Source organism: Bombina bombina, chromosome 1 (assembly GCF_027579735.1).
Source record: "Bombina bombina isolate aBomBom1 chromosome 1, aBomBom1.pri, whole genome shotgun sequence".
In the NCBI taxonomy this organism is placed as follows: domain Eukaryota; kingdom Metazoa; phylum Chordata; class Amphibia; order Anura; family Bombinatoridae; genus Bombina; species Bombina bombina.
Window position 1 is genome coordinate 483,916,245 of NC_069499.1, and position 24,552 is coordinate 483,940,796.

At 38.3% G+C, this 24,552-nt stretch overlaps 1 protein-coding gene across 3 annotated transcripts in view; it reads left to right on the forward strand.

Moving 5' to 3' along the window:
• Positions 1–24,552, forward strand: part of PPP1R1C (protein phosphatase 1 regulatory inhibitor subunit 1C) — a 107,853-nt gene that overhangs the window by 52,285 nt on the left and 31,016 nt on the right. For 2 of the 3 annotated variants that reach the window (XM_053698528.1, XM_053698526.1), the window contains exon 3: positions 19,839–19,876. The exons of the other annotated variant lie outside the window; for it this stretch is intronic. In XM_053698528.1, coding sequence (XP_053554503.1) covers positions 19,839–19,876 — 38 coding nt within the window. The remainder of the gene's footprint in view (positions 1–19,838; positions 19,877–24,552) is intronic. 3 annotated transcript variants of the gene reach the window in all.

Sequence of the window (24,552 nt, forward strand, 5' to 3'; positions counted from 1 at the left end):
CCTTAAGTAATGGATGGCTTATCATCAGACCACAATAAAGATAGCCTTAAAGGAAAAGGTCAGTTAACATCCTGTAGCAATGCATTATTTGGAGGCTGGCCACACTGTGGCTAATTTAAAGTGAATGTAAAGTTAGCTATATAAGCAAAAGTGAAACAATAGTATTGAAAAAATGAATGAGAGTTTCATTCATAAAATCGTTAGTAGATACTTATCTTCAGAGATATTTCCCTATAAACGCTACACAGCTAATAGCTGAAGCTCTAGTCGCCATTTTCAGAATTTGATTGACAGATGAATAATTTGCAATCAACTAATCGTTGTTTCCCCCCGGGCAGTGACGTTTGTGCAAAGGGGCTCTGAAGATAAGTATCCACTATCGATTTCATGAATGGAACTCTCATTAATTTTTTCAATACTATCGTTTCACTTTTACTTATATAGCTAACTTTACATTCACTTTAAGATGTATGCTGATTGACAAAGGGCAACCATGGGGTGTTGATGTGCAAAAGCTGCTACTTGAGAGAGAAATACAGTGGATTTACAAATTGTGAACTTTGTTTCCACGTGGACTGAATAGACAGGTGGTATTGTCTTGTTTATTGAGTGAAAGATGAAGGATGCTGGATCAATCCTACATTGTTGGGTGACCTGAAAGGTGCAGGCATGGCCTTGTATATTTGCATACAGTCTTGAACTTTGATATTTGCATACAGTCTTGGATAGACTCCATTAATTTCCCCTTAAACCCCTTAGAATGTAAGCCTATGGGCCCAGCTGTTTACAGATCGCTTCATAAGAGCCAACTACAACAGTGAAACTCTCAGCAGGGCCCTCTACCCACTTGACCCCTACAAAAGCTATCCTGTACACCGACTATGTTTACAGCGCTGTGGAATCTGTTGGCGCTCTACAAATACCTGATAATAATAATAATAGAAGAAATTTATTTTGAAATAATGTAATGTTCAGCCTTGGCATGATGATTTAATATCGAGGATTACAGTAATTTCCAAAAATATTGTCACCCCTGCATTTCTGTCAGATAATGCACCACTTTGCCCAGAAAATTGTTGCAATTACAAATGTTTAGGCACTCTCATGTTTATTTATTTTGTTTGTATTAGTATGAAACAAAAAAGTGGAGAGAAAAAAAGCCAAATCTGACACATTCCACGCAAAACTCCAAAAATGGACTGGATAAATTATTGGTACCTTCTCAAAATTGTAAGAAATAATTGAATTCCAAGTTTTTGATGCTCCTGTATTTTGTAATTAAACTCACCTGTATCAATTAACAGGTGCTGACAATATAGAAATTATACCGGCAACCAGTAAAAATGGTGAAAAATAGACTCAACCTTTCTGTTGTGTGTCTCTGTTTGCCACACTGAGCATGGAGAAGCGAAAGAGCAGCAAAGAAATGTCTCAGGATTTGAGAACAAATATTGTGGAAAAGCATGGACAATCTCAAGATGACAAGTCCATCTCCAAAGATATTAATGTTCCTGTGTTCACTGTGCGCAACATTGTCAAGACGTTTACAGCCCATGGCACTGTAGCTAATCTCCCTGGACATGGACGAAAGAGAAAAATTGATTAAAGATTGCAACAAAGGATTGTTTGAATGGTGGATAAAGTACCTTGATCAACTTCCAGACAAATTCAAGCTGACCTTCAGGCACAGGGTACAAATATGTTAGCTCGCACTATACCTGGCCATCTGGATGAAAAGGGACACCATCGTAGGAGACCCAGGAGGACCCCACTGCTGACACAGAAACATAAAAAAGCCAGATTGGAATTTGCCAAAACTTACCTGAGGATGCCAAAATCCTTTTGGGAGAATGTGCTGTGGACAGACAAAAAAAAAAAAGACTGCTTTTTAGTAAAGCCCATACAGTTCCTACAGTCAAACATGGTGGAGGTTCACTGATGTTTTGGGGTTGCTTTGCTGCTTCAGGCACTGGATGTCTTGACTGTGTGCATGGTATTATGAAATATGAAGACTACCAAAGAATTCTGTGGTGCAATGTAGGGCACAGTATCAGAAAGTTGGGTCTCCCTCAGAGGTCATGGGTCTTACAGCAGAACAATAACCAAAATCACATGTCAAAAAGCACCCAAACATTGTTTAAGACAAAGCGCTGGAGAGTACTGAACTGGCCAGCAATTAGTCCAGATCTCTAACCCATAGAGCACCTGTAACGAGATCTCAAAACAGCAGTTGGGAAAAGGAACCCTCCCAATCTGAGAGACCTGGAGAACTTGGCAAAAGAAGAGTGGTCCAAAATTCCAGTAGAGAGGTGTTAAAACTCATTAATGGTAACAGGAAGCAATTGATTTCAGTTATTTTTTTCAATAGTGTGCTACCAAATATTCAATTGAGGGTGCCAATAATGGAATGTTAGATTTGTTTTTTTTTCTCTCCACTTTTTTGTGGCATACCAATACAAACAAAAAAAATAAACATGAGCATGCCTAAACATTTGTAATTGCAACAATTTTCTTGGCGAAGTGGTGCATTATCTGACAGAAATGCAGGGGTGCCAATATTTTGTGTACTCACAGAAAAGCCCTCAATTCAATGAGATAAGTGTAGGCTCCTGGTTGAGAGGGAAATCTTTCCCACATCTAGATTCCTTCAGTGCCTGATGAAGTAGTTAGAAGTAGTTAGAGCTCCCTTGTAGAATTATTAGCTTCTTCTCTGTAAATTCACCTGTGTACTCAAAAAGAAACAAAAGAGCCCAACATAGGGCTAGATAACACAGCTCGACTTCTGCTTTTTGTGCTGGTATTAGTTGAAAGAAAATATTTTTCTCTTGATTGCTAACCCAACTCACTCAAAGAGCAGAAGTTAGAATATTGTGATCATGTTAACGTATTCTCCCATTGATTCTAACGGAGATAGAAAATATTGGTGTAAAAACCTAAAACCCCGATTTGCACGCTTTCCCGATTCGCCATAAGATCCCTACTCTAATAACCCCTAAACCGCCACATAGCCCACAGAAAGGCCCCACTACACTATTAAACCCTAAACCGCTACCCCCCACATCACAAAATAAGCTTCTACACTATTAACACTTAAACACCATACCCCCACATGACAAAGTAAGCTTCTATACTATTAACCCCTAAACTGCCACCCCCACATCGCAAACAACCTCTCTACACTATTTACCCCTAAATCACCCCTTCCCCATTGAAAAGTAACCCACTAACATCTAAACTTACCTAAAACCCCCTAAGTTACCCTAAAATAGTCTAACCTTAGCTTTACAAAAAATTTATCTTTAAAAAAAAAAACTTACCTAAAAAATGTAATTAGAAAAAACTAACCTTACCTTTACAAAAAAAAACTACCATTACTTTAAAAAAACAAACCTAACATTACAAAAAATAACAAACAAATTACCAAAAATAAAAAAAAGTTTTGCCTTTCTAAAACCCCACTAAAAAAAGTCCACACTAAAAAAAATCCCCCACTATTCTAACACTAAACTACAAATATAGTTCTTAAAATGGCCTTTTGTATGGCACTGCACTAAAAAAATAACATTACAAACTTCTAACATTAAATCATCCCCCAAATAAATCTTAAAAAGTGCTCTGAAAATTACATTTATTGCAAATTAACAACACTTTTACGCATCCTTTTACACTGATACTAAACATATACATGTGTGAATTTATTTTGTATCAGCAGTAGAATGAAACCTAGCTAGTATTTTACCACTCAAGTCAATTTGTTGTACAGATGGATCTAAAAACATTCTAACATTCGTTTCATGTATTCAAATTATGCAATATTCGAATTCGAAAAATTAGAATTTATATATTTATAATAGTATTTCTAATGCTTTCTTTAAATGTAATATTTGAATTATGCAATATTAAAAATAGAACAATTCAACTTGATATAGTTGTATCTATTATGTATCAATTTACTAAATTCCCTACCACATTAACTATTGAACTTCTGAATAGTATTTGTTAAATCGAATGTTACATTTAACATTTTGAATGTTGACATTCGATCTAATTATGAACAATTATGTAAATCGAATTTCTACAATAACATTCGTTCTAACATTTGAATTTGAATATAAACACATTCACCCATCCCTACTTTATTAGTAATTTATGAAGGAAAGATACACAATCTTCATCTGCATATTAAACTGTTTAAGAATATCTGAGAAAATTATGGTCCATTTTAGACATCTGCTATGAGTTGATATGATACACAAAATGAGACTTATTTGAACTATTGTAGCAAAATTTGTCGAGGTTTGAGTGCTACTTATTGGGTAAAAATCATAACTAATTTTACAGAACTTAAATGGAGAGAAATGTGCAAACAATTCTATGATATATTAGGGCATTTTATTTTTGTGCTTTTTTTCCACATATAAATTAGACATAAATGGTTAGACATAGTCCACAATTACAAGTGGCATGCTAATGCTAGCTTGGGATGAAATATCAATATCGCTGAAAATTGCTTAAATTACCTTGAAAATTGATAGTCCATGGTTAAACTGAAAGGTTGCATAAAGAGTTTGTGCGGAGTTGCACTAAACTAAACTATTAACCCCTAAACCACCACATCCCCACATCGCAAATTACCCCTCTACACTATTAACCCCTAAACCGGCACACACCCCACCAAAAGTAAGCTTCTACACTATTAACCTCTAAATAGTGATGTCGCTAACCTTAAAATTTCGGTTAGCGAACGGCAGACTCGAACTTCCGCGACTGTTCGTGAACCGGCGAACCACCATTGACTTCAATAGGCAGGCGAACTTTAAAACTCACAAGGACTCTTTCTGGCCACAATAGTGATGGAAAAGTTGTTTCAAGGGGACTAACACCTGGACTGTGGCATGCCGGAGGGGAATCCATGGTAAAACTCCCATGGAAAATTACATAGTTGATGCAGAGTCTGGTTTTAAGCCATAAAGGGCCTTAATCACCTAACATTCCTAAATTTTTTTTGAATTACATGCTTTAAAACATCAGGAATGATGTTGTATCGATCAGGTAGTGTAAGGGTTACGCCCGCTTCACAGTGACAAACCAAACTCCTGTGTAACGCACCGCAAACAACTGCAAACAGTCCATTTGCACAACCACGAGTTGGATAGATTTGATAGTTAGATACATACATTACATAGATCAATAGATGTAATATACATATGATAGATACAAATTACATAGATCAATAGATGCAATATACATTTGATGATAGATACGAATTACATAGATCAATCGATGCAATATACATTTGATAGATACGAATTACATAGATCAAGAGATGCAATATACATTTGATAGATACGAATTACATAGATCAATAGATGCAATTTATATTTGATAGATACGATTGATAGATAGATTTGATACATAAATAGATAGATTTGATAGATATATGATTTCCCTGACAGAGTATAACAATAAGACATGCGGTCTGGGACACGTGGTGTGTTAAGTAGTATTATTCTTAGCAGTTTACTACCTGTTACTCCCCCTATTGGGGGAGGTCTATATGGTTTGCATTTTTGGAACAGGGAGATGGAAGAAGATGATTGGTCTGTCCTCCTACTTCAAATTTGGCCAAAACACAAGTGGCTGTCTCAAATCAGTCCGGCCACGAGATAGATAGATTTGATAGATAGATATACATAGATTGATAGTTAGATAGAATCGATAGAAGATAAATAGATCGATTTGATAGATATATAATTACCCTGACAAAGTATAATAATAAAACATGCGGTCTGGGACCCATGGTAACTAGGTTGTGTTAAGTAGTACTATTCTTAGCACTTTAATCCCTGTAACTCCCCCTATCGGGGGAGGTCTATATGGCCTGCATGATTACCCTGACAAATTATAACAACAAGACATGCGGTCTGGGACCCATGGTAACTAGGTTGTGTTTATATTAGTACTATTCTTAGCACTTTAATCCATGTTACTCCCCCTATCTGTGTAGGTCTATATGGCCTGCATGATTACCCTGAGAAAGTATAACAGCAAGACATGCGGTCTGGGACCCATGGTAATTAGGTTGTGTTTAGTAGTACTATTCTTAGCACTTTAATCCCTTTTACTCCCCCTATCAGGGGAAGTCTATATGGCCTGCATGATTACCCTGACTAAGTATAACAACAAAACATGTGGTCTGGGACCCATGGTAACTAGGTTGTGTTAAGTAGTACTGTTCTTAGCAGTTTAATACCTGTAACTCCCCATATCGGGGGAGGTCTATATGGCCTGCATGATTTCCCTGACAAAGTATAATAATAAAACATGCGGTCTGGGACCCATCATAATTCGGTTGTGTTTAGTAGTACTATTCTTAGCACTTTAATCCCTTTTACTCCCCCTATCGGGGGAGGTCTATATGGCCTGCCTGATTACCCTGACAAAGCATAACAACAAGACATGCTGTCTGGGACCCATGGTAACTAGGTTGTGTTAAGTAGTACTGTTCTTAGCACTTTAATACCTGTTAGTCCCAATATCGGGGGAGGTCTATATGGCCTGCATGACTACCCTGACAAAGTATAATAATAAAACATGCTGTCTGGGAGCCATGGTAACTAGGCTGTGTTAAGTAGTACTATTCTTAGCAGTTTAATCCCTGTAACTCCCCCCCTATCGGGTGAGGTCTATATGGCCTGCCTGATTACACTGACAAAATATAACAATAAGACATGCGGTCTGGGAGCCATGGTAACTAGGTTGTGTTAAGTAGTAGTATTCTTAGCACTTTAATCCCTTTTACTCCCCCTATTGGGTGAGGTCTATATGACCTGCCTGATTACCCTGACAAAGTATCACAACAAGACATGCAGTCTGTGACCCATGGTAACTAGGTTGTGTTAAGTAGTACTGTTCTTAGCAGTTTAATACCTGTTACTCCCCATATCGGGGGAGGTCTATATGGCCTGCCTGATTACCCTGACAAAGTATCACAACAAGACATGCGGTCTGGGACCCATGGTAACTAAGTTGTGTTAAGTAGTACTGTTCTTAGCAGTTTAATACCTGTTACTCCCCATATTGGGGGAGGTCTATATGGCCTGCATGATTACCTTGACAAAGTATTATAATAAAACATGCGGTCTGGGACCCATCATAATTAGGTTGTGTTTAGTAGTACTATTCTTAGCACTTTAATCCCTGTAACTCCCCCTATCCGGGAGGTCTATATGGCCTGCATGATTACCCTGACAAAATATAACAACAAGACATGCGTTCTGGTACCCATGGTAACTATGTTGTGTTTAAGTAGTACTATTCTTAGCACTTTAATACATATTACTCCCCCTATCTGGGGAGGTCTATATCGCCTACATGATTACCCTGACAAAATATAACAATAAGACATGTGTTCTGGGACCCATGTTAAGGTTGTGTTAAGTAGTACTATTCTTAGCAGTTTAATCCATTTTACTCCCCCTATCGGGTGAGGTCTATATGGCCTGCCTGATTACCCTGACAAAATATAACAATAAGACATGCTGTCTGGGAGCCATGGTAACTAGGTTGTGTTAAGTAGTACTATTCTTAGCACTTTAATACGTGTTACTCCACCTATCCAGTGGAGTTCCATATGGCCTGCCTGAGTACCCTGACAAAATATAACAATAAGACATGCGGTCTGGGAGCCATGGTAACTAGGTTGTGTTAAGTATTACTATTCTTAGCACTTTAATACGTGTTACTCCCCCTATCGTGTGAGGTCTATATGGCCTGCCCGATTACCCTGACAAAATATAACAACAAGACATGCGGTCTGCGACCCATGGTAAGGTTACTTCCTTTTGCACAATAGAGTACAGGTATGGCATCAATTCAGCCTTTTTATACGAGGGTCCCGACTCCCGGACCCTCAACAGAAACAACAGCATGAAACACCACATATGCCATCCTTTTGCACAATAGAGTACAGGTATGGCATCGATTTTAGGAACCCGGACATAATTTTTAGGATCCGGGAGATGGAAAAAGATGCTTGGACACCCAGTACAGGTCGTTCTCCTTCATCCTTTTTATACGAGGGTCCACGACCCCAAAAAGGCACGACAACATGAAAGACCCCATATGCCATCACTTCCTTTTGCACAATCGAGTACAGGTATGGCATAGTTTTTAGGAACCCAGAGATAATTTTTCGGAACCGGGAGATGGAAAAAGATGCTTGGTCGGTCCTCCTACTTCAAATTTGGGGCACTGCGCGTGCAATCTACTGTGCCACCAGATAGGAGTGGTGTGTTAATGAGTACTATTCTTAACAGTTTCATCACTGTTATGTGCCTTTTTTTTTGGTTTGGGTTTTGTAGCCACAGTGCAGCACCAGAGGCCAGAAAAATTAGGTATGTCCAAATGCCTGAAAAATTAGGTATTGTTGCAGCCGCTGCTGTAGCAGCCGCCAGAAAAATTTATGTTTGTAAAACAGTTAGAAAGTGCGCTAAAACCTTGCGGCTTTAACACTAGTTGTTGGCGGATAAGTCACGCAAGTCATCCGGCATGTTAAGAAAAAATACGGCAGCGTGTGTACCATTTGTAGCCCAAGGCAGCTCATTTCATCATCAGGCCTTTTTTACTCAAATGTATCGCCCAATGTCAGTCCCTTCGGGATCCATCCCTCATTCATTTTAATAAAGGTGAGATAATCAAGACTTTTTTGACCTAGGCGACTTCTCTTCTCAGTGACAAAACCTCCTGCTGCACTGAAGGTCCTTTCTGACAGGACACTTGAAGCGGGGCAGGCCAGAATTTTGATTGCAAATTGGGATAGCTCAGGCCACAGGTCAAGCCTGCACACCCAGTAGTCAAGGGGTCCATTGCTCCTCAGAGTGTCGAGATCCGCAGTTAATGCTATGTAGTCTGCTACCTGTCGGTTGAGTCTTTCTCTGAGGCTGGATCCCAAAAGGCTGTGGCGATGCATAGGAGTTAACAAGGTCTGCATGTCCTCCATCAACAACACGTCTGGAAAGCATCCTGTCCTTGCCGCCGTGGTCGTGGGAGGAGGAGGATTACTTTCATCTCTTCCCCTGTTAGATTCCCGTTGTGCTGTGACATCACCCTTATACGCTGTGTAAAGCATAGTTTTTAATTTATTTTGGAACTGCTCCATCCTTTCCGACTTGCGGGAATTTGGTAACATTTCAGTCACTTTATGCTTATACGGGGGTCTAGTAGCATGGACACCCAGTACAGGTTGTTCTCCTTCAGCTTTTTTATACAAGGGTCCCTCAACAGGCACAACAGCATGAAAGACCCCATTTGCACAAGGTTGAATGCCGAGCTAATCATGTCCCTTTCCTCATCCTCACTGATGTCACTGAAGGTATCTTCTTCCCCCCAGCCACGTACAACACCACGGGTACTATAGGTGACAACAACGAGCACCCTGGGATGCCTGTTGTGCTTGGTCTTCCTCCTCCTCCTCAAAGCCACATTCTTCCTCTGACTCCTCTTCCTCACAATCCTTTTCCTGCGTTGCCGCAGGTCCAGCAAGCGATGCTGATAAGGCTGTTTCTGGTGGTGATGGACACCACAACTCTTCCTCTTCCTCTTCATGCTCATCTATGGCCTGATCCAGCACTCTTTGCAGGGCACACTCCAGGAAGAAAACAAATAGTATTATGTCGCTGATGGTGCTTTCGGTGTGACTGACAAGGTTTGTCACCTCCTCAAAAGGACGCATGAGCCTACAGGCATTGCGCATGAGCGTCCAGTAATTTTTGCAAAAAAAATCCCCAGCTCCCCAGAGGCTGTCCTAGCACCCCGGTCATACAAATACTCGTTAACAGCTTTTTCTTGTTGGAGCAGGCAGTCGAACATTAGGAGTGGTGAATTCCACCGTGTCGGGCTGTCACTGGCAGGTTGTTTCAACGCTGGATATTGGACAAGTGCGCCATGGCCGTGTAGGAACGCCTGAAATGGCCACACACCTTCCTGGCCTGCTTCAGGACATCCTGTAAGCCTGGGTACTTATGCACAAAGCGTTGTACAATCAGATTACACACATGTGCCATGCACGGCACATGTGTCAACTTGCCCAATTTCAATGCCGCCACCAAATTACTTCCATTGTCAGAAACAACCTTGCCAATCTCCAGTTGGTGCGGAGTCAGCCACTGATCCACCTGTGCGCTAAGGGCGGACAGGAGTGCTGGTGCGGTGTGACTCTCGGCTTTCAGGCAAGTCAACCCCAAGAAGGCGTGACACTGCCGTATCCGGGATGTTGAATAGTACCTGGGGAGCTGGGGGGGTGCCGTTGATGTGAAGCAAGATGCAGCAGCAGAAGAGGACTCAGCTGAGGAAGAGGTTATGGAAGATGATGGAGTTGGAGGAGTAGAGGAGGTAGCAGCAGGCCTGCCTGCAAGTCATGGCGGTGTCACCAACTCCTCTGCAGAGCCACGCATTCCATGCTTGGCAGCCGTCAGCAGGTTTACCCAATGCGCAGTGTAGGTGATATACCTGCCCTGACCATGCTTTGCAGACCAGCTATCAGTGGTCATGTGGACCCTTGCCCCAATGCTGTGTGCCAGACATGCCATTACTTCCTTTCGCACAATCGAGTACAGGTTTGGGATTGCCTTTTGTGAAAAGAAATTTTGCCCAGGTACCTTCCACTGCGGTGTCCCAATAGATACAAATTTTTTGAAAGCCTCAGACTCCACCAGCTTGTATGGTAAAAGCTGGCGGGCTAAGAGTTCAGACAAGCCAGCTGTCAGACGCCGGGCAAGGGGGTGACTTTGGGAAATTGGCTTCTTACGCTCAAACATGTCCTTGACAGACACCTGACTGTGGGCAGATGACCAGGAACTGCTACGTAAGAGAGACTGAGTGGAGGATGTTTGAGAGGGGGCAAGGAGGACAGCAGTGGTTGACGTGGCTGAAGATGCTGGACCAGGAGGAGGAGGGCTTTGAGTTTGTGTGCTGCTTCTACTCATGTGTTCTTCTCATCGGCGTTTGTGATGTGAGACCATGTGCCTTCGCAAAGCAGTTGTACCTAGGTGGGTGTTGGACTTCCCATGACTCAGTTTCTTTTGGCACAGGTTGCAAATGGCATCGCTGTTGTCAGAGGCAGACACACAAAAAAAATGCCACACTGCTGAGCGCTGCGATGACAGCATTCTGGTGGTGTCAACAGCATGCGTTGATTGGTGTGCTGTCTGGCTGACCCCGGGTGCCGATGCATGCTGTCTGACTGTGCCACTAGCTCCTTGCGACAACCTCCCCCTGCTTCCAACTCGTCTCCTCCTCCTCCTCTCTGTCTCCCCATCTGAACTTTCCCCCTCTTCTCCTTCTCTTCTAGTGGGCACCCATGTGACATCCACGGACACATCATCATCAATCGCTTCACTTGTATCTGACACATCAACAAAGGAAGCAGCAGCGGGTACAACATCATCATCATCATCATCATCACACCGTACGTCCATGTCTGTAATGCTGCCTGACTGAGACATATCACTGTTATCTACATCCTCTGTCAATGATGGTTGCGCATCACTCATTTCTTCCAACTGATGTGTCAATAACTCCTCTGACAGATCAAGTGAAGCGGCTGTGGTGCTAGTGTTGGTTGTGGCGACAGGCGGGCGAGTGGCACTGGTCACTTGAGAGGTGCCCAAAGCACAGCTGGAGGTGGATGGTGCGTCAAGGTTAGGACTAGGAGTGGAAGCTGTAGAAGATTAGGTGTGTTAGCCATTCAACTAGGTCCTCCTCAGAACATTTTGCGTCCCTGGCACCTGGCCTCTGAACACTGTGCATAGTTGTAGGGTCTAAGGGAATCACAGCACCATGACCATGACGGCACCTGCGGGGTGGCCTGCCTCTGCCTGTCATTTTTTTTAAATGTACACTTACAATACTATTAAACAAATTATGAGTGGTGGCACTGGGCAAGTGGGCACAGTATACGCTGTGAGCCTGACACAAAAAAGCAGTCAAAAATGTTTATTTTTTAAATATTAAAAGTACTGTGACAACAAATATGAGTGGTGCCACTAACTTGGCAAGCCTGGCACTCAGGCTGGCAGGCAAGCAGGCAACTTCATTTAGATTACTATAGTAGACTGATGTTTCACAGTCAAAAAAGTTTTTTTATTAAATATTTAAAATACTGTTATAACAAATATGATTGGTGGCACTAGTTGGCAAGTGGGCCTGGCACACTCGCTGGCAGGCAGGCAAATTCAATTAGATTACACTAGCAGACTGATGTTTCACAGTCAAAAAATATTTTTTAAAAAAATATTTACACTACTTTTATAACAAATATGATTGGTGGCACTAGTTGGCAAGTGGGCCTGGCACACACGCTGGGAGGAAGGCAACTGCAATTAGATTACACTAGCTGACTGATGTTTCACAGTCAAAAAAGTTTTTATTTTAAATATTTACAATACTGTTATAACAAATATGATTGGTGGCACTAGTTGGCAAGTGGGCCTGGCACACACGCTGGCAGGCAGGCAACTGCAATTCAATTGCACTAGCAGACTGATGATTCACAGTCAAAAAAGTTTTTATTTTAAATATTTACAATACTGTTATAACAAATATGATTGGTGGCACTAGTTGGCTAGTGGGCCTGGCACACACGCTGGCAGGTAGGCAACTGCAATTCAATTGCACTAGCAGACTGATGATTCACAGTCAAAAAAGTTTTTATTTTAAATATTTACACTACTGTAATAACAAATATGATTGGTGGCACTAGTTGGCAAGTGGTCCTGGCACACACGCTGGCAGGCAGGCAACTGCAATTCAATTGCACTAGCAGACTGATGATTCACAGTCAAAAAAGTTTTTATTTTAAATATTTACAATACTGTTATAACAAATTTGATTGGTGGCACTAGTTGGCTAGTGGGCTTTGCACACACGCTGGCAGGCAGGAAACTGCAATTCAATTGCACTAGCAGACTGATGATTCACAGTCTAAATTTTTTTTATTTTAAATATTTACAATACTGTTATAACAAATATGATTGGTGGCACTAGTTGGCAAGTGGGCCTGGCACACACGCTGGCAGGCAGGCAACTGCAATTCAATTGCACTAGCAGACTGATGATTCACAGTCAAAAAAGTTTTTATTTTAAATATTTTCAAAACTGTTATAACAAATATGATTGGTGGCAATACTTGGCAAGTGGGCCTGGCACACGCGGGCAGGCAGGCAACTTCAATTAGATTACACTAGCGGACTGATGTTTCACAGTCAAAAAATATATTTTTTTAAATATTTACTACTGTTATAACAAATATGATTGGTGGCACTAGTTGGCAAGTGGGCCTGACACACGGTGGGAGGAAGGCAACTGCAATTAGATTACACTAGATGACTGATTTTTCACAGTCAAAAAAGTTTTTATTTTAAATATTTACAATACTGTTATAACAAATATGATTGGTGGCACTAGTTGGCAAGTGGGCCTGGCACACACGCTGGCAGGCAGGCAGGCAACTGCGATTCAATTGCACTAGCAGACTGATGATTCACAGTCAAAAAAGTTTTTATTTAAAATATTTACACTACTGTTATAACAAACATGATTCGTGGCACTAGTTGGAAAGTGGGCCTGGCACACACGCTGGCAGACAGGCAACTGCAATTAAATAACACTAGCAGACTGATGTAAAAGTTTTTTTTTAAAAAAGTTACACTAATGTTACAACAGATAGGAGTGGTGGCACTCAGGATAGAAGTAGGCACAGTATGTGCTGGCAGCCTGACACACAGGCTGGCACTAGTGGCAGGCTGGCCTGGCAACTAAAATTAAATAACACTAGAAGACTGATGTAAAAGTTTTTTTTTTACAAAATTTAATCTAATGTTACACCAGATAGGAGTGGTGGCACTGAGGATGGAAGTAGGCACAGTATATGCTGGCAGCCTGACACACAGGCTGGCACTAGTGGCAGCCAGGCTGGCCTGGCAACTGAAATTAAATAACACTAGAAGAGGACTGATGTAAAAGTTTTTTTTTTTAAATTTACACTAATGTTACACCAGATATAAGTGGGGGAAAATAGAGCTATTAATCACAGTATATGATGTGAGCCTGACACACAGGCCTGATGGAAAATTAAATTAGATTACACTAGCAAAATGATGTAAAAGTTTTTTTTTTTTTATTTAAAATAATGTTAACCAGATATCAGTGGTGGCACTGAAGAATTAATCACAGTATATGATGTGGGCCAGACACACAGGCCTGATAGAAAATGAAATTAGATTACACTAGCAAAATGATGTAAAAGTTTTTTTTTTTTAATTTTACACTAATGTTACACCAGATATCAGTGGTGGCACAGAGCAATTAACCACAGTATATGCTGTATGAGCCTGACACACAGGCCTGATAGAAAATGAAATTAGATTAATTTAAAATAATGTTAACCAGATATCAGTGGTGGCACTGAAGAATTAATCACAGTATATGATGTGTGCCTGACACACAGGCCTGATAGAAAATTAAATTAGATTACACTAGCAAAATGATGTAAAAGTTTTTTTTTTTAATTTTACACTAATGTTACACCAGATATCAGTGGTGGCACAGAGCAATTAACCACAGTATATGCTGTGTGAGCCTGACACACAGGCCTGATAGAAAATGAAATTAGATTACACTAGCAAAATGATTTAAAAGTAGTTTTTTTAAAATTTACACTAATGATTGTTAAGCAGATATCAGTGGTGGCACAGGGCAATTAACCACAGTATATGCTGTGTGAGCCTGACACACAGGCCTGATAAAAAATGAAATTAGATTACACTAGCAAAATGATCTAAAAGTTTTTTTTAAAAAATTTACACTAATGATTTTTAAGCAGATATGAGTGGTGGCTGGCACAGAGCAATTAACCACAGTATATGCTGTGTGAGCCTGACACACAGGCCTGATAGAAAATGAAATTAGATTACACTAGCAAAATGATTTAAAAGTTTTTTTAAAAAAAATTACACTAATGTTAAGCAGATATCAGTGGTGGCACTAATCACAGTATATGCTGTGAGCCTCACACACAGGCTGACAGCCAGGCAAATGCAAATAAAATTAAAATAATAAAAAAAAAACCCCACTGAAGTTCTAGCCCTAAAAAGGGCTTTTTGGGCTGAAGTTCTAGCCCTAAAATGGGCTTTTTGGGGTGATGTCCTTACAGCAGAGATTAGAGTCCTTCAGGACTGTAGTGGACACTAAAATCACTAGCCTAGCTATCTATTTCCCTATAATATCAGCAGCAGCACTAAACCTCCTCTCACTAACGGTCTGTGAGGGAGTGTCTGCTGCTGATTGGCTCAAATGGGTCTGCAGGCTGTGAGATACAGGGTCAAAGTTTCCTCAATGATGACGAATAGGGGGCGGATCGAACATTGCATATGTTCGCCCGCCGCGGCGAACGCGAACAAGCTAAGTTCGCCGGGAACTGTTCTCCGGCGAACAGTTTGCGGCATCACTATTAGAGGGGTGCTGCATAAGGCTGTAGCTATTTTGTGGGTGTGACAATGTCAGGAGGGGGGCGGACTGCAGATGGAAAGTAGGCATGATTGTGGGCGTCACTGGGTGGTTCATAGGCATACTTGGTTGGTTTGTGGGTGTGTCTGGGCAGTCTAAGGGCAGTTCTGTAAATCAGGACATATATCCGTCTCAGAGGAACATTGGGACAGAACTCAGAATTAAGAACTGTCCCTCCTATATAGGGACAGTTAAGGGGTCTAGTATCTGCTACTGTACTGTACTAACAGCAAATGTTTAATTAGAAACTGATAATGTATACAGGGCATTATAAGCTGATGATTTTTTTACTAAAGGCAGATCAAACATAGGAAATCCCTTCATGTTTGAAATTGAGGCATTTTCTATTATCCTGACCTAGATAGTGCAACCAAGTAGCCAATAGTTTATTAAGCAAATATTTTAAAGGGACATAAAAGTCAAATATTGCAATATTAATAGATTTTACAATTTGTTTTTGTTATCATATTTACTTCTATTGTAATTGTTCGTGGAAAGCATATCTAGATACTCTAGTGGGAGTTAGATGGTGATTGGTAGCTACACACATACACCTATTGTTCTTGGCTCACCAGATGTGTTTTGCTAGCTCCCAGTAGTGCATTGTTGCTTTGGAGTTGACTTGATCTATGTGTTTTATTGCCTTTGCAGGTGCTAAATACATAGTTATATGCAAGCAATATAGCAACGATAAAAGGTTGTAACACATTAGAGCATTTTATTTTTGCACCTATCCCTTTAAAAAAAAAAAATACACCATTCAATACAAGAAAATATAATCTCCACTTAGACATATTTGACCTTTAGTTGTTTCTTAAATAATATTCAAGGTACATTCTGAGTGAGAGCAAATAATAATTTCATTATATTCTAAAATCATACTGTAAGAGGAAACCGCTATATGACATTCCGACTTTAATTTTTTCTTTCATGATTCAGATAGAGAATACAATTTTAAACAACATTCCAATTTAATTCTATTATAAAATTTGCTTCATTCTTTAGATATCCTTTGCTGAAGAAATAACAATGCACATGGGTGAGCCAATCACACAAGGCATCTATGTGCAGCTACCAATCAGCGACTACTAAGTCTATCTAGATATGATTTTCAGTAAAGGATATCAAGAGAAGTAAGAAACATAGATAATAGAAGTAAATTAAAAAGTTGCTTAACATTGCATTCTCTTTCTAAATCATGAAATATAAAAAATGGATTTAATGTCCCTTTAAGCAATTCAGAGCCAGATTACAAGTGGAGCACGAAATATCGATTTCTTAAAAGCGATATTTGCGCTCCACTGTGTAATACCAGTGCACGCTAATGTGCGCTGGTATTAGAAGTTGTCAGCAATTGTTTGCATGGCTGGGAAGCATTAAGCTCAATAGAGCGTGCTTCCATAGGCTCCAATGGAAGCCTCGTTCTGATGCTGTCAGAGACGGCATCAAAACCTGAGCGCAACGAAAGGGGTAAGTAGTGCAGTGATGGCAGCAAATTTAAATATATATGTATATACACATATTAACACATAAATATATATGTATATACACATATTAACACATAAATATATATGTATATACACATATTAACACATAAATATATATGTATATACACATATTAACACATAAATATATATGTATATACACATATTAACACATAAATATATATGTATATACACATATTAACACATAAATATATATGTATATACACATATTAACACATAAATATATATGTATATACACATATTAACACATAAATATATATGTATATACACATATTAACACATAAATATATATGTATATACACATATTAACACATAAATATATATGTATATACACATATTAACACATAAATATAAATGTATATACACATATTAACACATAAATATATATGTATATACACATATTACACATAAATATATATGTATATACACATATTAACACATAAATATATATGTATATACACATATTAACACATAAATATATATGTATATACACATATTAACACATAAATATATATGTATATACACATATTACACATAAATATATATGTATATACACATATTAACACATAAATATATATGTATATACACATATTAACACATAAATATATATGTATATACACATATTAACACATAAATATAAATGTATATACACATATTAGCACATAAATATATATGTATATACACATATTAACACATAAATATATATGTATATACACATATTAACACATAAATATATATGTATATACACATATTAACACATAAATATAAATGTATATACACATATTAGCACATAAATATATATGTATATACACATATTAACACATAAATATATATGTATATACACATATTAACATATATATATATATATGTATATACACATATTAACACATAAATATATATGTATATACACATATTAACACATAAATATATATGTATATACACATATTAACACATAAATATATATATATATATATATATATACATACACATATTAACACATAAATATATATGTATAAACACATATTAACACATAAATATATATGTATATACACATATTAACACATAAATATATATGTATATACACATATTAACATATATATATATATATGTATATACACATATTAACACATAAATATATATGTATATACACATATTAACACATAAATATATATGTATATACACATATTAACACATAAATATATATATATATATATATATATATATACATACACATATTAACACATAAATATATATGTATATACACATATTAACACATAAATATATATGTATATACACATATTAACACATAAATATATATGTATATACACATATTAACACATAAATATAAATGTATATACACATATTAACACATAAATATATATGTATATACACATATTAACACATAAATATAAATGTATATACACATATTACACATAAATATATATGTATATACACATATTAACACATAAATATATATGTATATACACATATTAACACATAAATATAAATGTATATACACATATTACACATAAATATATATGCATATAAACATATTAACACATAAATATATATGTATATACACATATTAACACATAAATATATACGTATATACACATATTAACACATAAATATAAATGTATATACACATATTAACACATAAATATATATTTATATACACATATTTACACATAAATATATATGTAGAAACACATATTAACACATAAATATATATGTATATACACATATTAACACATAAATATATATGTATATACACATATTAACACACACACACATATATATATATATATGTATATACACATATTAACACATAAATATATATGTATATACACATATTAACACACAAATATATATGTATATACACATATTAACACATAAATATATATATATATATATATATATATATATATATATATATATATATATACACATATTAACACATAAATATATATGTATATACACATATTAACACATAAATATATATGTATATACACATATTAACACATAAATATATGTATATACATATATTAACACATAAATATATATATATATATATATATATATATATACACATATTAACACATAAATATATATGTATATACACATATTAACACATAAATATATATGTATATACACATATTAGCACATAAATATATATGTATATACACATATTAACACATAAATATATATGTATATACACATATTAACACATAAATATATATGTATATACACATATTAACACATAAATATATATGTATATACACATATTAACACATAAATATATATGTATATACACATATTAACACATAAATATATATGTATATACACATATTAACACATAAATATATATGTATATAAGCATACACTTATATATTTACTCGGAACACAAAGTTCCCATAGACCACAATATAAAGACTCTTTTCAGGGCCATTTCAAGGCCAACATCCCACTCCAGCCAACTTTACCCCAAAAATACTGCCTAGTTCAGTTATTTTATTAAAAAATAAAGATGCTGCTATCTTTATTTTTAATAAAATACACTACACTATATTTTGGGGGTATTTGGGGCGCATTTATAAAATTAACCAGAGATCTATAATGGCTGATTAATTATCGTGCGCCGGAAACAAGCAAATTTGCCCATTTATAGGCGCTTGATAGTTATGTGCTCTCATTATTTATAAACTACTCTGTAGCATAGAATAAAGTAGAGAAAATATGAAGATAATTGCTCTTTCTTTCCTCACATAGAAATAGATGACAAGAGAACGACAAACACACATGAAGAAGTAAGTGTTCATTTTTGTTTATTTTTTTTATATAATGTTATAATGTTTATTTTTTTATATAATGTTATAATGTTTCATAAAGGGAAAATCACTGCAATACACAGCAATCATCTATTTTGCCGTAAAATATTTCAGAATATGGTGTTTGTTCACCTCTCTCCAGAATGGCTTTAGTTAGGTCAAAAAAATACCAGCAATATTCTGCACAGTGATTGGTTGGATCAGAGCACAAGCTCTTTTAACCTGTTCCTACATGGCCACATCAAATGAGGCCAAAAACGTGGATTCCCCCAGGCTTTTTAAAGGGATACTAAACACAATTTTTTTCTTTCCTTAATCAGATAGAGCATGCAATTTTAAGCAACTTTCTTATTGTTCCTATTATCAATTTTGTTTTGTTTTCTTGCTATCTTTATTTTAAAAAGCAAGAATGTGAGCCTAAAAGCCAGCCCGTTTTTGGTTTAGCACCCTGGGAAGCGCTTGCTGATTGGTAGCTACATTTAGACACCAATCAGCAAGCACTACCCAGGTGCTCAAACAAAAATGGGATGGCTCTTATGCTTATATTCCTGCTTTTTCAAATAAAGATAGCAAGAGAATGAAGAAAAATAGCACTAAATTAGAAAGTTGATTAAAATTGTATGCTCTATCTGAACAATGAAATAAATAATTTGGGTTTAGTATCCCTTTAAGTGTTAAAGGGACATGAAACATATTTTTTTTATTGTCCTTTACTTAAGTAGCAATGCACAACTGGGAACTAGCTGAACATATCTGGTGAGCTAATGACAAGGTATTTATGTGCAGCCACCAATCAGTAGCTAGCTCCCAGTAGAGGTTTGCAGATCCTGAGTCTACCTAGGTATACCAAGAAAACAAACAAATTAGATAATAGAAGTATATGGGGAAATTGTTTAAAATGACATGCTCTATCTGAATCATGAAAGTTTAATTTTGACTTTACTGTTCCTTTAAATTATTTTTAAAACATTTATTTTGTGTACAGATATTTTGTAATGGAATGTGTTAATTTTATTTTTTCTAGTATGTTTTTAGTGTGGGTTGAAAAAAAAAGAAAACATAATTTATGCTTACCTGATAAATTCCTTTCTCCTGTAGTGTAGTCAGTCCACGGGTCATCCATTACTTATGGGATATTAACTCCTCCCTAACAGGAAGTGCAAGAGGATCACCCAAGCAGAGCTGCTATATAGCTCCTCCCCTCTACGTCACACCCAGTCATTCGACCGAAAACCAAACGAGAAAGGAGAAACTATAGGGTGCAGTGGTGACTGGAGTATAATTTAAAATTTAGACCTGCCATAAAAAACAGGGCGGGCCGTGGACTGACTACACTACAGGAGAAAGGAATTTATCAGGTAAGCATAAATTATGTTTTCTCCTGTTAAGTGTAGTCAGTCCACGGGTCATCCATTACTTATGGGATACCAATACCAAAGCTAAAGTACACGGATGACGTGAGGGACAGGCAGGATCTTTACACGGAAGGAACCACTGCCTGAAGAACCTTTCTCCCAAAAACAGCCTCAGAAGAAGCAAAAGTGTCAAATTTGTAAAATTTGGAAAAAGTATGAAGAGAAGACCAAGTTGCAGCCTTGCAAATCTGTTCAACAGAGGCCTCATTCTTAAAGGCCCACGTGGAAGCCACAGCTCTCGTAGAATGAGCTGTAATTCTTTCAGGAGGCTGCTGTCCAGCAGTCTCATAGGCTAAACGTATTATGCTACGAAGCCAAAAAGAGAGAGAGGTAGCAGATGCTTTTTGACCTCTCCTCTGTCCAGAATAAACGACAAACAGGGAAGAAGTTTGGCGAAAATCTTTAGTTGCCTGTAAATAAAATTTCAGGGCACGGACTACGTCTAGATTGTGCAGAAGTCGTTCCTTCTTTGAAGAAGGGTTAGGGCACAATGATGGAACAACAATCTCTTGATTGATATTCTTGTTAGTGACTACCTTAGGTAAGAACCCAGGTTTAGTACGCAGAACTACCTTGTCTGAATGAAAAATCAGATAAGGAGAATCACAATGTAAGGCCGATAACTCAGAGACTCTACGAGCCGAGGAAATAGCCATTAAAAACAGAACTTTCCAAGATAACAGCTTGATATCAATGGAATGAAGGGGTTCAAACGGAACACCCTGTAAAACGTTAAGAACTAAGTTTAAGCTCCACGGTGGAGCAACAGTCTTAAACACAGGCTTAATCCTGGCCAAAGCCTGACAAAAAGCCTGAACGTCTGGAACTTCTGACAGACGTTTGTGTAAAAGGATGGACAGAGCTGAGATCTGTCCCTTCAAAGAACTTGCAGATAAACCCTTTTCTAAACCTTCTTGTAGAAAAGACAATATCCTAGGAATCCTAACCTTACTCCATGAGTAACTCTTGGATTCGCACCAGTGTAAATATTTACGCCATATCTTATGGTAAATTTTCCTGGTAACAGGTTTCCTAGCCTGTATTAAGGTATCAATTACTGACTCCGAAAATCCACGCTTTGATAAAATCAAGCGTTCAATCTCCATGCAGTCAGCTTCAGAGAAATTAGATTTTGATGTTTGAAAGGACCCTGAATTAGAAGGTCCTGTCTCAGAGGCAGCGACCAAGGTGGACAGGATGACATGTCCACTAGATCTGCATACCAGGTCCTGCGTGGCCACGCAGGCGCTATTAGAATCACCGATGCTTTCTCCTGTTTGATCCTGGCAATCAATCGAGGAAGCATCGGGAAGGGTGGAAACACATAAGCCATGTTGAAGACCCAAGGTGCTGTCAGAGCATCTATCAGCGCCGCTCCCGGGTCCCTGGACCTGGATCCGTAACATGGAAGTTTGGCGTTCTGGCGAGACGCCATGAGATCCAGATCTGGTTTGCCCCAACGTCGAAGTATTTGGGCAAAGACCTCCGGATGAAGTTCCCACTCCCCTGGATGAAAAGTCTGGCGACTTAGGAAATCCGCCTCCCAGTTCTCCATGCCTGGGATGTGAATCGCTGACAGGTGGCAAGAGTGAGACTCTGCCCAGCGAATAATCTTTGAGACTTCCATCATCGCTAGGGAACTCCTTGTCCCTCCCTGATGATTGATGTAAGCCACAGTCGTGATGTTGTCCGACTGAAACCTGATGAACCTCAGAGTTGCTAACTGAGGCCAAGTCAGAAGGGCATTGAGAACTGCTCTCAATTCCAGAATGTTTATTGGAAGGAGACTCTCCTCCTGAGTCCATGATCCCTGAGCCTTCAGGGAATTCCAGACAGCGCCCCAACCTAAAAGGCTGGCGTCTGTTGTTACAATTGTCCAGTCTGGCCTGCTGAAGGGCATCCCCCTGGACAGATGTGGCAGAGAAAGCCACCATAGAAGAGAATCTCTGGTCTCTTGATCCAGATTCAGCATAGGGGACAAATCTGAGTAATCCCCATTCCACTGACTTAGCATGCACAATTGCAGTGGTCTGAGATGCAGGTGTGCAAAAGGTACTATGTCCATTGCCGCTACCATTAAGCCGATTACCTCCATGCATTGAGCCACTGACGGGTGTTGAATGGAATGAAGGACACGGCAAGCATTTAGAAGTTTTGTTAACCTGTCCTCTGTCAGGTAAATTTTCATTTCTACAGAATCTATAAGAGTCCCCAAGAAGGGAACTCTTGTGAGTGGTAATAGAGAACTCTTTTCTTCGTTCACTTTCCACCCATGCGACCTTAGAAATGCCAGTACTAACTCTGTATGAGACTTGGCAGTTTGGAAGCTTGACGCTTGTATCAGAATGTCGTCTAGGTACGGAGCTACCGATATTCCTCGCGGTCTTAGTACCGCCAGAAGAGAGCCCAGAACCTTTGTAAAGATTCTTGGAGCCGTAGCTAACCCGAAGGGAAGAGCTACAAACTGGTAATGCCTGTCTAGGAAGGCAAACCTTAGATACCGGTAATGATCCTTGTGAATCGGTATGTGAAGGTAGGCATCCTTTAAATCCACTGTGGTCATGTACTGACCCCTTTGGATCATGGGTAAGATTGTCCGAATAGTTTCCATTTTGAACGATGGAACTCTTAGGAATTTGTTTAGGATCTTTAAATCCAATATTGGTCTGAAGGTTCCTTCTTTCTTGGGAACCACAAACAGATTTGAGTAAAATCCTTTTGCGTGTTCCGACCGCGGAACCGGATGGATCACTCCCATGAGTAAAAGATCTTGTACACAGCGTAGAAACGCCTCTTTCTTTATCTGGTTTGTTGACAACCTTGAAAGATGAAATCTCCCTTGTGGAGGAGAAGCTTTGAAGTCCAGAAGATATCCCTGAGATATGATCTCCAACGCCCAGGGATCCTGGACATCTCTTGCCCAAGCCTGGGCGAAGAGAGAGAGTCTGCCCCCCACTATATCCGTTTCCAGATCGGGGGCCCTCACTTCATGCTGTCTTAGGGGCCGCAGCAGGTTTTCTGGCCTGCTTGCCCTTGTTCCAGGTCTGGTTAGGTTTCCAGCCTTGTCTGTAGCGAGCAACAGCTCCTTCCTGTTTTGGGGCAGAGGAAGTTGATGCTGCTCCTGCCTTGAAGTTACGAAAGGCACGAAAATTAGACTGTCTAGCCCTTGGTTTGGCTCTGTCTTGAGGCAGGGCATGGCCTTTACCTCCCGTAATATCAGCGATAATTTCTTTCAAACCG